Raw genomic sequence first — 14,567 nt, 5'->3', positions numbered from 1 at the left:
GCAAGGACAATTGGAAAGGGCCCTATTAAAGTGTGTTACTTTGTTTCAAAGATACAGTAGATATTTAATATTTTTTGATAGTGAAATTATTTCAAAATAGTCAATCTTATCTAAAATCCATCCAAATCAATGTGCATAAAAATAAAAAGCAAATGAGGCCTGCAGATTTTAGTTTGTCTTGATTCATGATAAAAATAGTCCTAGTTATACCAATTGTCCTATGAATCAGGTCAAAATGATTCAACTAATGAATGCTTAGCTACTGGGATGCTATGCCTAGTATTTATAGTAAATTTAGCATAGGGTCCTTACACAGGAAATAATTTATCATAAACTACCTAGCAGTTTAAAATAAGATTACTTACTCTACTAGTATAAATATGCTAACAAGGTTCTGATATTCCACTTCAAAAATAAAGATCCCCAACTAATAAAGGCTAAATCAATCTTCAGGTTATAAGAGGGTATCCAACTGTCTCAAACAATTTAAAAATATCGTAAATCAATTTACTGTAATTTGTGGCACACACTTATTAAACATTATTTTGTAGTTGTAGCTCCATGAATGATTTTCACCCATTTGCATTAGAGAATTATAAGAACAGGAGAGTCCCAGCCCTTCATTTCACGGGTTGAAAGAAGGACCTGAAAGCAATCTCTTCAAGGTTAAGCACAGATGTGTGTGACAGGTTTGAACTTCACTCCCTTCCCCTTTAACACCCATGCCTTGTTTTCAGTATTTCCGTGCAAAAGTGATAAGGAAGACAAGTTATGCATTCTCAATTGCCAATTACGGATTAATCGACAGTGAATATTAATACAAATAACATTTCGTTTTGCGCAGTACCTGAGAGTTTTAAAAAGATCAAAGGCAATAAATTAAAATCTGACTAATCACAGCATTTATGCATAAAGAAAAACTGAATTGGGTAAATAGGAAATGAACCTTACGGTGAATTTCAGTGATAGCAATAAAAAGAAATCTCAGATTAAATTTTGTCTCTAAACCATCATCATTAGAAATCATTTTAAACATGCTTTCCAGTCACATATTTCTTTTCTGTATAGACGTCTGGCTTGATTATTCATCTATTCATTCTTTAAATTTAACTTTTTCAGTTTGTGTTCGGTTGAAATGACTTTTCAGAAAAGTAAAACCGGAGAAACCAGAGAGAGCAGCACACATGTGTAGTGGAGTTGGAGAGGCAGAGGGCTGAGGTTCGGGTGGGGCGGGCTGAGACTGGGAAAAGCACGGAGAAAACAGAGATTTCTCTAACCCCCGCCTCGCTGCATTGAGTACCCCAGCCTAAGCAGGGGCCCCAGCAGGGGCGCGGGGCCGCCCCTCCTCCGGGGACAACTCCATCCCCAGCTTAGCGGGGAGGGGGCGCTGCGGGCACCGCCAGGAGTCGTCCAGGCTCGCGCCGGGCTGCGATTGGACGCGCCGCCGCCAGACACCAGCCAGAAACACAAACGCGCTGGGAAGAGGAGGGGGCCGTTCTAGCGAGCCGAGGGCTTAGGCTTTTTTACGTCCCCCCCCCACCTCCCCTCCGCACTCCATGCTGGGTCTCTTTCTCCAGCTCGCCGCGACTGGCAGACACGACGGGAGAGTTGGCGCAAACCTCGCCGCCACCGCCTCGCGCGGGTTCCCGCCCCAGCCTCTCCGCCTTCCCCCGCGCCCTCCACTCCTGCCATGGGGATAACTTGCGGCTCCTAAGAGTTGCCGCCTCTGAGCAGCGCACTCTCCCGCCCATTTCCCCGCGGGCGGGCGATGGCTTAGGGAGCCCAAGGGGCCAGCCTAGAGGTAACGGGAAGGGGAAAGGACCGCTGACTGGGGAGTAAGAGGCCAAACGATGAGTTTCCACAAGGAGGACGGAGTGAGCAGCCTGTGCCAGAAGGCGCTGCACATCGTCACCGAGCTGTGCTTCGCGGGCCAGGTGGAGTGGGAGAAGTGCTCGGGCATCTTCCCCCGGGACAGGGGCAGCCAGGGCGGAAGCAGCACAGGTAACCGCGAAGGGCTCCTCTCGCTTCCGCGCGCGCAGCCGGGACCCCGCGCAGCGCCAGGCATCTGTGGGACGCCGCGCCTTCCTACCTTGCTCCTTCTTTCCGCTCCGCTCCTGGAGACTTCCAGCGTGGGCTGTTCGGGTTTTGTGTCCTTGTCTCTGCCTGCCCAGCTTCTTCCACTTCCCTGGTCTGCTCCTTGCCCGCCGCGCTGTCCCTAGTTCCCCGGCTTCTGCACCCCCACTCCGCCGCTCTCCCACGCCTGCGGGCTCCCTTCCGGGGTGGCGAGGAGAGCGCTGGCGGCTGCGCCCAGCCCGCTTACCCAGCGCTGCCCGCGGGAGCCGCTCGCCCGCGGGACTCGCGCTGCCCTCTCTCGTCTCGCGGGTCGCGAGGCTGGGGAAGGGGCCGGACCCGAGAATCCCGGCTTGAAAGCGAAGAACCGCCTTGCAAATGGGGCTGACTTGGATTCCGGGAGCAGAAGGGTTCCCAGGAGGGGTAACTAGCGGCTGCAACCTGTCGAGCTTTTACAGTGTCCAAGTCCCTTTATTAAATATGATTTTGTAGGGCTTCTTGACAACGCTGGCAAAACAGCGGGGCTTATTGATCCCAGTTCTTTTGAGGCGACAACTAAGGCTCGGGTCACATATAAGGAAGGAGAAAAGATATAAATCTTTTCCACGCACATGCCCTCATACACACCCCAACAACACACGGGCATCCTCCCTCTCCGTTCAGGAAACTTGTAAAGAAATGGGGTGGGATGGAAAAGGACATTGACCGTCAGAAATCTGGAGGTGGAAAGAAGCCTCAGGCGACAGATTTTTCGGGGGGGGGGCGTATCAGAACCACTGTTTGGTCACGTTTGGGTAGGGTTTTAACCACCTGCGCAATGTTTGGTTTGTGCAGCCTGTTGTGCTGTTCAAAGGAACTAGAAGGACTCCAGAGTTGCGGGCCGCGTGGTTTCAAGAGCCCCTTGTGAGGGTCACTTGTTGCTTTGGGAGACAAACACTGGTTTCGGAATTCTCGGCTTCAGCTTGGAAGATTGCCANCCTGCTGTAGGTCTCATTTCTCTCCCTTAGCTTTCCTGTCATTGTGCTCTCCTGGCGGGGCTTCGTGGGCTGAGGGTAGCCAGGGCAACAAGTGAGAGCTGGACCACTTAACTCGGGTGGAGCGCGACTGCAGAAAGCCTGGGAAGTCTGGGAAGAAGGTCAGGAGGGCACACTTAGTGAATCTCTCCTGCCCACCACCACCGCCAAAGAAAAGGGAGAGGAATTGGGGGGGGGGGGGATAGATGCGGTTTAGTTTTACATACAATTTTGTAAATGGAATATCTTCGGAATTTTCAAATTCTCTGATCATGGCAACAGGAACCAAGAGAGGTTTCTTTCTGTCTGCAGTTGGCAGAACCTGTGGAGATGCTGCTACTTGGACCCGGAGCAGACTGATAACATAATTGGTGCTGTCCACATGCTGGGAACTTAGACATTTTGCGAATATACAGACACAAGTCTTTATCTCCTGTTCCGTGGGTGTTAATTCCTAGGAATGCATGAAACAACTATTGGTGGAAGGGACTGGTGAATATTGTGTATGCGCATCATGTGTGTGGTTGCTAAGCATGAGATAAACACTCAGAATAGTGTGACCTTAAAAGTCCTTTGTGGTGCTGTTGGATAAAGTCTTCTGAACTGTCTTTAGCGATAGACGTGCTAAAGATAAGACTCAGAGAAGGGGGTATAGTGGAAGAAATTAGAGTATTTAAATTTAAAGACCTATAATTTGGTCATTTAACAGTTGATGCTGTGATCCAACTGTTTGTGATCACGCACCAAGTAGTGGTTTCCTGAGTCTCAGATTGGCTGGTAGTGGGGACAATTTGTGAAGGTTGGAATCCACATACTAGCTTGTAAATCTAAGTACACAACCATATAAACTAAAGGTAAAACACAGTATATGAATTGCAGAAAGGGTTTGGACTTGTTCTAAGCACTGCAAGAAGTAGTTGTAGTCCTCATTCCTTTTGGACTTTCCCTTGGAAAGAAAAAAATGGGGAAAAACTAGTCTAAAACAATTACATCAATATTTTTCTCCTGTTAAGGGAAATATATATATATATACATATATCCAAATGGGGTGTAATATATGAATATATTTTGAGTGGCTACCACTAAAGAAGATATTCTTTTAGGTTGTATATGAGATATAAAGATGCATAAGATTACATATTCCATTTGTAAATCTATGCAACAATTAGAAATAAAATACTTTAATCTGCAAATAAACTCCCAACACCAATAGATAGCTGTGAAATTGATTCAAATATTATTTACTGAATCTTTGTATTAATTAGCCACTCAGCTTCACATTGTTTTCTTGTAACTTATGCACATGTGTCCTTTATTATAGGTCCCTAAATAAAAACACTTCTAGTAGGTGATCCTTCTACTCACTGTTTATTTAATGGGAAACACGTTGGTAGGAGGACATCGATATTGAATGGTACAGTGGTTATTTACTTTGAATATTAATCAGCACTGCCCATATGGTGTCAGTTATCCAAAGGCTGCAGTGACAATTGCAAGCTTCCAGATCGTGTATATTTTTAGATTCCTTCACACAAGAGTAGAGAGAGAGAAATTCTGTTAACCTCAATTAAAGTCATTCTACATTAAAGAACTAATGAATCACATATATAAATAAGATATTCTCCTACTGGTTTTTTAAATGCCAATAAAAAACATACTCTTTACTATAACATCAGTAGCAGAAGCAGCAGCGGTGTTATTGGCATTAAGGATCTACCAATCAAGTTGACCAATCCCACGTTTTCATAAAATTTGTGAAGTAGGTTACATCTGCCAACACTAGTTAGTTTACTTTCTTGGAATAGTCTAATAGAGACATTATTGATGTCAACATTACTCATACACTAGAAAGTTCATCATGCGCAATTTTTAGAAAATAAAATTTTTGCCTTCTTTTTACCACTGATACTCCCGCCACCCCACAGACATGTCACCCACTAAGTTCATCTTCATGCACAATATGATTTAATAATAGATGATTAGGGAAAATACAAAACACTATATCCGCCTAAAATGTTATTTTTCAGATATACTGTAACTAAGATACATGATAGATTTTGAATTCCATTTGGGTTCATTGCTGGTCAGTCTTTAATTGCTGTTCCATACCCAAATGCTTATGAGGTTTTAGGAAACTATGTTGCTTAAAAGGCAGACCCCATAAATCATAACTAATCAAACCCACTGAAGCGCACAGTCACATCATAATTGTATAGACCTAACCTTAATTTAAATATTTTAAATAAACATTTAATTCATCATTGTTTTAATTTTGCATTTTATACTTTTAATTTGGAACTAAAAATTCTAAAATAAAAGTTTAAACAACTTTTTCTAAATTCATACGTGTTCCTCAATTTCTTAGATGTGGGGATAAGTAGGTCTATCAAAGAATTTCCTTGAAGTTACTTGACTAATAAAAGAGATGGCTAAGTAAAAATTTTAAATTATATCATGATTTTCCTCTGAGATTAAAGCTTTTTAAGTCTATGATAAGGGCTTAAAATGAATAAGGGTGTTTCACAGGTTTTCTCTACAGACACAAGGCAAATGACTACTCAGTCAATTTATAATTCTTGTATGACTACACCACTGAGATTTACACATTCTAATGGTTGTATAAAGAGTTACAATTTAGAAATATAGTGGAAATTTTCCTTCAAGACTTATAGGTCTGAGAAAGAGTAATTGAACCATAATGAATTCAGATAGGCCAATGTGAAGAAGGATGTATGAGAGGATTTTTTTCCTTCCTCCACACTGTCATCCCAATGAAGAATGGCCACCTTCTATTTCTAGTCTCATTTTTACATGATTATCAATACATATTATGCTTGGTCTCATTTGCTCCAAAGGGAAATGAACAACTACCTTCAAAGGCCAAGCCAGTCTCAGCAAACATCTATTTTTCTTAATTCTGAGATATCAATATTTTGGAAATATTGACAGGACCTTTTTTGCTTTAACCTTTTTTCTTGAAACAAATTAAGATCTATATTTTCTCTTTATATGAGCTATAAATTTCTGAAATCTGATTCTTACAAGAATGATTTTATTATAGCTGCCCATTTCATTCAAGTCTCATTTTCTTTAAAAGTTAATCATTGTTATTTTGTTTTATGCAAAAAACAAATGGAATGTGTTTGCGTTCACTTATAAGATTTCTTTTTTACAAAATGCTGGTAGAAGATAAACATTATCACAAATGTTTATTGGAATCTCTAATGACAATTACAAATATCTATATTTTGAAAATTTAATTGTGTGCTACGTGATGTTTACATTAAGTCAGTAGAATATAAGCTCTTTGAGAACAGTGGTTTGTTTACTGTCTTGTCCTCAGTGCCTAGAAAAATCTGTGGCTCCTACTAGAGTCTCAATAAATATTTATTGAACAAATGAAAGAATGAATAAATGAATTAATAAATTTATCCTCAAGAAACCAGTTTCTTTATTTGTAAAATGATGGATGCTATTTAATAATTCTCAAATTCCACTGAAACTATATTATATATACTTGTGTCTTTGTGTTTCCAGTGTCCAATACAGGATCCTAGGTAGATAGGCATGCAAAATATGTAGTTTATGATAATGGCAGAAATTAGAGCAGTTGAGGCATTTGAAATCTAGAACCTGAGCAAGATACTAATGAAAAAGCAACTGAACGCCATATGGATGTCCATTGACTTTCCCTAAAGTGTGTTCAGGAAAAGCTAAGTAAAATCCAGTGGCTAAATTTGTAAGTTGCATAGGAAATGTATTGACTTTATTGAAGTTCCAGAAAAGTGGGACTATCTATTTAAAATACCAATTTATAATAGTAAAAGAAAGCCTGTTTGCCGAAGTAGAAAGTATCATGGGAAAAATAATCATATTATTCAAACGCCTATTAGTCATACCACTTAGAACTAGAAATCATCATTTTGCAGTGGTGAAAACGAAGGCAGGAAAAGTTAGCAACTTCCCCTCGAATCACAGCTAGGTAATGATGCAACTAGGATAAGAACCCAGGGCTCCTTAGGTCCTATCCTAGGTTCAACAAAAAGTAGGAATAGGAAGATTTCCTGGGGGAAGAGCACTGGAACAAATGTTTGTAAAGATGGGCTCTTAACTATTGTAATACTATTGGCTATAATTAGTGGCATATTGGAAGGTATTTTTTTTAAAGATTTATTTATTTTAGAGAGAGAGCAACCACTCATGAGCATAAGTGGGGGGAGGGGCAGAGGGAAAAGGAGAGAGAGAGAGAAGCAGACTCCCCACTGAACGCAGAGCATGATGCTGGGCTCCATCCCACAACCCTGAGATCATAACATGAGCCGAAATCAAGAGTCAGATCCTTAACCGAGCCACCCAGATGCCAGTATTAATAAGATCTCAGAGTGTAATTATGACCCAAGTCCCAAAATTTCTTTTTATTAGATATATTATCATACAAGTATGACACAACATTCTCCATTTTTCTTACTTGAGTACATGAATGCATTTGCAATTAAGTGTACATGAGTGTTTATTCGTGAATTTTTAGCTAAATATAACTGATTTATTTGAACAGTAAAATCATGTAAAAGATATTAGTGTGTCCAAAATGCACAACTTTGAAATGATATAATTATAAATATAGCTCCTTTTGTATGTCCATAAATAAGCCTGTAATGAAAACAGATATGAAATTATCAGTTAAATTATTTTTATTACTTTGTAGTTAGAAAAATAATACATTAAAACCTTTTTTGCTTTATTTTCCTGCCATATTTTGGGTATGCAATGTAAATTATCAACCATCTACATATCTCATTATTAACAAAGCTCTGATGTCAAAGAAAACTAGACCTCCTAATAAGAAGTGTTATTATTAAAGGTCAGTAAATTATTTTGCTTGTTTCTAATTTATAGAATACCAATTTTCTCTGTTAGTGGAATATCCAACACTGGCCAAGTTTAGAAACAGAATCCCTGACTGAAGAGATGGATTCTTGTTATTATATAATAAACTATTTTTCTTTTTCCTTATAATGTTAAATATCCTAAATAACCACTGAAGTTGTAAGAGTTGACTTAGGTAGACTATCAGAAAATAAAACTCTCTCTCTCTATATATACACACACACACACACGTGTGTGTGTGTGTGTGTGTGTATTTCACATGACTATATAATCATGAAATTGTGCTGTGATGCTTCAAAGCTAGAAGGGTAGAATGATGGAGGTGGGGAGACCAATATTAACTTTCTTTCATCCAGGTGGATTCTGAGTTGTGTCAGGATCTACTCTTTAACATTCTGTTATTGAATAGAGACAACATCACAGTCAATTGAAAAAACCTTGTAAATGTCAATTTGTCATACTGCACATGAACATAGGGGAGGGCCGCCTGGGTGGCTCAGTTGGTTAAGTGTCTGCCTTTGGCTCAGGTCATGATCCTGGGGTCCTGGGATCAAGACCCGCATTGGGCTCCTTGCTCAGTGGGGACCCTGCTTCTCCCTCCGCCTGCCGCTCCCCCTACTTGCTCTCTCTCTCTCTCTCTCTCTGACAAGTAAAATCTTTAAAAATCAATCAATCAATCTGACCATCAGCAGGTTAGCAGCAGTGATGTGTACTACTTCCAGGCTGCGCTCTTAAAATGAAAGGACATACTCTCACCTTCCCCTTCCCTTGTTATTCTGTCACCAATTGCCTGGAATGTGGACATAGTAACTTGCCATCTTGGACTTTAAGGAGAAGGCAAAAACCTTTGAATAGCAAAGCAAAAGTGTAGAAGAAACCAGGATTTTAGACACCTCGAAGCTGATGTGTATGCCCTGGCCTGCTCATGCTGGGACAGTTAATTACACAAGACAGAAATAAACTTCTCCCTTGTGTAAGTCACTGTTAATTTGGCCCCTTGTTATAGCAATCCGAATTATGCCCTATTATAATATTAGAGCTGATCCTTGAACAACACGGGATTCAACTGTGTGGGTCCACTTATATGTGGATTTTTTATAGTACAGTAAGTACTCTAAATGTATTTTCCTTTCTATGATTTACTTAGTAACACTGTATTTTCTCTAGATCACTTTATTGTAAAAATATAGTATAAAATACATATAACATAAAATATGTGTTAAGCAAGTGTTTATGTTATTGGCAAGGCTTCTGGTCAGCAGTAGGCTATTAATAAGTTTTTGAGACACGTGGGTGGCTCAGTCAGTTAGGCATCTGACTTTTGATCTCAGCTCAGGTCTTGATCTCAAGCTCCTGAGTTTAGGCCCTGGGTTGGGTTCATGCTGGTCATGGAGCCTACTTTAAAAAAAAAAAAAAAAATTGGGACACCTAGGTGGCTCAGTTGGTTAAGTTTCTGACTTCAGGTCAGATCATGATCTCAGGGTCCTGGGACTGAGTCCCATGTGGATGGGGCTCCATACCCAGCAGGGAGTCTGCTTATCCCTCTCCATTTGCCCCTCTCCTCACTGTGCTCTCTCTCTCTCATATAAATAAAATCTTTTTTTAAAATTAAAAATAAAATAGAAAGAAAGAAAGAAAGAAAGAAAGGGAAAAAGAAAAAAGAAAGGAAGGAAGTTAGTTAAACTTTTAGGGAGTTAAAGTTAATATGGAGATTTTCACCTGTGGGGGTAGTGCCCCTAATCCCCTCCTTATTCAAGGGTCAACGGTAATACCATATGAATAGGATAAATAGGTTAACTTCTGAGATAATTCCAAATTTTTATCCTAGACAGTTTTCCTCAGCTTTCTTTGAATAAGAGTTGCTGATTTGAGTTTTATTCCCCCTCTTTCTTTATCCACAATAATGAAACCTCAAAACCCTGAAAACTGAAAATTATTTTGAAAATTGTAGCACTTTGGCACCAACACCTTACCTGACTTGGCATTAAGCTACAATCTTCAGTGATCCCACTCAATGTGACTAATTCATACATTTCATTATAGATATATTGATGTGTTTGGTTATTGGACGTTATCCCAGATAATGTGTACCATGTTGCCTTTCTAATATCCAAAAGAAAATAATAATAATTTTTGAAACTCATCATGTCCCAGAGTTTGGAGTAAAGGATTAGAAGCCAATCAGTTATTATAATAGTAGTGTTACAGTGGTGGGTGTGCTTTCAAAGCCCTTAGGAAGGGAAGAGGCAGAGAGTGTCAAGAAAGAGGTACTATTGGATCTGATTGTTGAATACAAATTTGCCAGGCAGCCAAAGAGAGGAAGTAAATGCATTGGAGCTACATGAAACAGCCTGAACAAAATCATAAGACAGTAACATGTGGTCAGGGGAAGGAGTTTGGGTGGGAAAGTGGCAGAAGAATAAAGCTGGTCAGTACTGAGTGGTCAAATCACAAAGATGCTGTGTAATGCCTTATGAAGTTTGGATTTATCCCAGATGGTTATGAGGTGACCTGGAAGGATGTTAGGTGAAGAGAGGTAAGGCGACCATACGTCTTAGTTGCCAGGACAGGACTTGGTTTCTTCCTGCTTCCCTGGCATTACTGATAGCACAAATTTTCACTTTCACAAGTAACTTAGTATTTCATAGTCCCCGAAATGGTAGAACCAGATGGTGATTTTAGAAAGAAAATTGTCAGCAGTAGGGAAAATGGAATTACGGTCAGAGATTTCCACAGGACTTTTTCCTAAGATGAGAGCAACCTTGTGAGGATGCCAAAGCCCATGACTTAGGAACAGTGGAATAAAGGAATGTCATCAAATTTTTGTGGGTAGAGTATAATTTCTCTAATGTCCATAAGTAAGATGGGGGGCATTTTCAGCTGTGGACTGAAAACTACTTACAGCCTGGCCCCTACCCCACATTGTCCTGCAGTTTCCTTATCTCTTGGCTTTTGGCTCCACCTGGGTAGAAATTAGCAGGTTGAAGAAATTAACTGAGTTAAAATATCCATAAAAATATAATGTAAATGGAGCCAAAAATACATAAAGATTATGAATACATAATTGTAGTATTTATTCCTCCATTTAAAACCACAGTTAATAATCAGAAAGCACATTTCATATATTTTTTCTTTTTTTCTTCAAGTTATGGGGCTAATGAACAATTAAAAAGTAAAAATAAACTACAAAATATAAAGTATGATCACATTCTTCATCAATGGAATATAAATGGGAAATATATTCAATGGTTGCTTTAATAAGCAATTGGAAAATGAGGTAAAATATTAATATCTATGTATAATAGCATGTCAAATTAATTTTTATTCTTATAATTAAATAGCATTAAAAACTTGGAATTATTTCAATTTCTGAATAGGTTTCCATTAGCTACAAATTAGGAGTTTAAACAGAACCATTTTATCTTACTAATCAGGAAAATGTAAATTAAAGCAAGGTATCATTTCCCAATCATATCAGTGAAAATTAAAGTACATCACCATTTCTCTGAGACTGTAGGAACCGGTAAATTCACATAATGTTTTTGTTATAGTCACTCTGGAGTTATTTTGGAAATATCTAATAACATTAAATATGTGCATAACCTATGTCTCTGAAATTCTATTTTTAGATTTTTACCTTAGAGAAACATTCACAAATATGCACAAGAAGAAGGGTGCAAGGACTCTCATTGTAGCTATGTTGTAACAGCAAAATATTGGGCATAATCTAGATATCTGTTGTGAGGAAGTATTAGAGAATACTATGTGAGATGAAGTTAGACCTCAAGGACCATTGAATAAAAAAATAAAGCAAATTGAAGAAATATGCAATATATTTATGTTTTTTAAAAGTATATTAAATACTTCTATGGTTTTGTTGGTCTGTTTGTTTTTTTAAGAAATATCTTTGCTTATTCGTGCTTGGGCTGGACAGATAAACACCAAACTGGGATCAAGGTTGCTTCTAGGGAGGGGTGGAAATCCTGGACAGTTGTGGAAACCAGAAGTCTGAGATCAAGGTGTCAGGAGGGTTGAATTTTTTTCCTGAGGCCTCTTCCCTTTTTGGTTTGTAGGTGGCCACCTTCTCCCTGTGTCTTTACATGGTCTTTCTCTCTGAGTATCTTTGTCCTAATCTCCTCTTCTTATAAGGACACGAGTCACTGGAATAGTGCCTATTCATATGAACTCATTTTGCCTTAATTACTAATCTAAAGGCCCTGTCTCCAAATACAGTCACATTCTGAGACCCTAGGGCTTTAGGACTTCAACATAAGAAAGTGGAAGGGATGAAGGGACAGACATAATTCAGCCTCTAACATATTCCTACCATTTTTATTTTTTAACAAATAAAAGATATTGGATTCATATTTTACATTGAGGCCAAGCAAAGTTGTAAAAGAAAATTACAAGGTTATTTACATCTAGAGAAATCTCCCTTTACAGGAACTCTATTTGGTTTTGAAGAGAGCTATTACACCAGATTGCTAACATTGGTTATCTTAGGAGGCTGAAAATGGAAGTGGGTAGTGGGATATCAACTTTTTTAGAAACAGACTTTACTGTTTAGAGCACTTTTAGATTTACATAAAAATTGGGGAAAATAGTCCAGAGGTCCCATATACCCCACACCCAGTTTCTCCTGTTATTAACCTTTTACATTAATATGGGACATTTGTTATGATTAATGAACCAGTATTGATACATTGTTAATTTAAGTCCATACTTTATTCACATGTCCTTAGTTTTTACCTAATATCCTTTTTCTATTCCAGAACTCTGTCTAGGGTACCACATATTTGGTTGTCATGCCTCTGTAATCTCCTCTTGGCTGTGATAGTTTCTCAGACTGTCTTTTTATCTGAGAACCTTGGCAGTTTTAAAGAGTACTGGTCAGATATTTTATAGAATGCCCAACTATTGAAATTTGTCTTCTTTATTTCTAATATTTAGACTTGGGTTATGGGTTTGGGGAGGAAGTCCACAGAGGCAGAGTGCCATTTTCATCACTTACCAGGGGTGCATACTAGCAACATGATTCATTATTGTTGATGTTCTCCTTGATCAGCCAGGTGAGGTTTCTCCACTGTAGAGTTACCCCCTTTCTTATTTTTACCTTTTCCCATACTCTCCTTTTTGGAAGGAAGTCACTATGTGCAGCCCACACTTACGGAGTGGGGAGCTGTGTTCCACCTCCTTGAGAGCAGAGTGTCTGTGTAAATTGTTTGGAATTCTTCTGCACAGGAGATTTGTTTCTTCTCTCCCATTCATTGATTTACTCAATCTTACTTTTTTTTCACTCTATTTCTTTAAGCTATTTTACATAATGAGCATGTATTAAGCTTGTGAATATTTTGAAGTAAGGCTATTTTAGAGATACTTAGGTAACACATCATTAATTTGAGACTTTAGAAAGTAGGAACATGCAAGGTTATCAGAAAGGGCCTGGGGAGTTTAAAAATACAGCTACTAGTATACCCATTCTCCATTAGCAGCATGTCGTCCTCGTTTAGACTCTAGAAAGTGGTTTATGCAGATATTTAACCTTATTCCCTGCTTCAAGAGTGAGAAGTTTGCATCTTTAGATGAGAGATGAAGCAAACAGAAGCCTTTCCTGTCATATGCATTTCCCCAGTTTCTTAAGCTTCATAATTTCAAGGCAGGTTGCAAGTTGCCACCCTTCAGTCTGCAAACTCTTGGACCCCTTATAGTGTTCTTGGAAGTAATATGCTTCTTCTGTGTACAATTCGAAATTTTCATATATCTTCTTTGAGAAGTTCCAGGCACAATTATTAATCTTTTCTCCCTACAAAGATAACTTAAAAGTAAATTTTGAAACTCTCACTCAGAAAGCTATTAATAATAATCATAATGTAAATTATCTCACCATTGCTGCTCTTTTATCTACACTATCAGTGAATTAATATTTCTTTACATTGTAATTTTTTTCCAGATATTTCGGTCAGCTTGTTAGCAGTGGTTGTCAGCTTCTGTGGCCTGGCCTTGTTGGTTGTTTCACTTTTTGTCTTCTGGAAGCTATGCTGGCCTTGCTGGAAAAGCAAACCAGTGACTTCCAACATCAGTACCCTTCCACAGAGCATTTCAAGCGCTCCTACTGAAGTTTTTGAGACTGAAGAGAAAAAAGAAGTTAAAGAAAATGAAAAGCCAGCTCTAAAAGTTATTGAACCTGCTATAAAAATCAGCCACACTTCCCCTGACATCCCAGCAGAAGTCCAAACTGCTTTAAAAGAGCATTTAATTAAACATGCACGTGTGCAAAGACAAACTACTGAGCCTACGTCTTCATCCCGGTAAGGAAAGATCAAATACATAAAACTGGGCGTGTGTGTGTGTGTGTGTGTGTGTGTGTGTGTGTGTGTTAGAGAAAAAAACTGAGGTGGGAAAGGAGAAAAGAAAAGACAAACAGGAGAAATGAGAAGGACATAGGAAACATAATTGAATAAGGAGGAAAAGTAAGGATGAGAGAAACTGAGGACAAAGGAACCAAACAGGGAGCAGTACCAAGAAAGGAGTTCAGTAGATTTTGAGGTCTCAGTAAAATCATGTAACTACAGATTATTATTTATTAACTCTTTCCCT

General features: G+C 39.0%; 1 protein-coding gene across 1 annotated transcript in view; it reads left to right on the top strand.

Annotated features, from left to right (window-relative positions):
- The first annotated feature begins 1,850 nt into the window (after positions 1 to 1,850).
- The window catches only part of SYT10 (synaptotagmin 10), a 54,028-nt gene continuing 41,311 nt past the window's right edge, over positions 1,851 to 14,567 (top strand). Inside the window, exons 1-2 of the mRNA XM_008704447.1 lie at positions 1,851 to 2,001; positions 13,921 to 14,278. Coding sequence (XP_008702669.1) covers positions 1,851 to 2,001; positions 13,921 to 14,278 — 509 coding nt within the window. The remainder of the gene's footprint in view (positions 2,002 to 13,920; positions 14,279 to 14,567) is intronic.

The sequence above is a fragment of the Ursus maritimus genome, unplaced genomic scaffold, assembly GCF_017311325.1.
Source record: "Ursus maritimus isolate PB19 unplaced genomic scaffold, ASM1731132v1 scaffold_26, whole genome shotgun sequence".
Classification (NCBI taxonomy): domain Eukaryota; kingdom Metazoa; phylum Chordata; class Mammalia; order Carnivora; family Ursidae; genus Ursus; species Ursus maritimus.
Note: the sequence above shows the minus strand (reverse complement) of the source record. Positions and strands in the feature narration are given on the sequence as shown.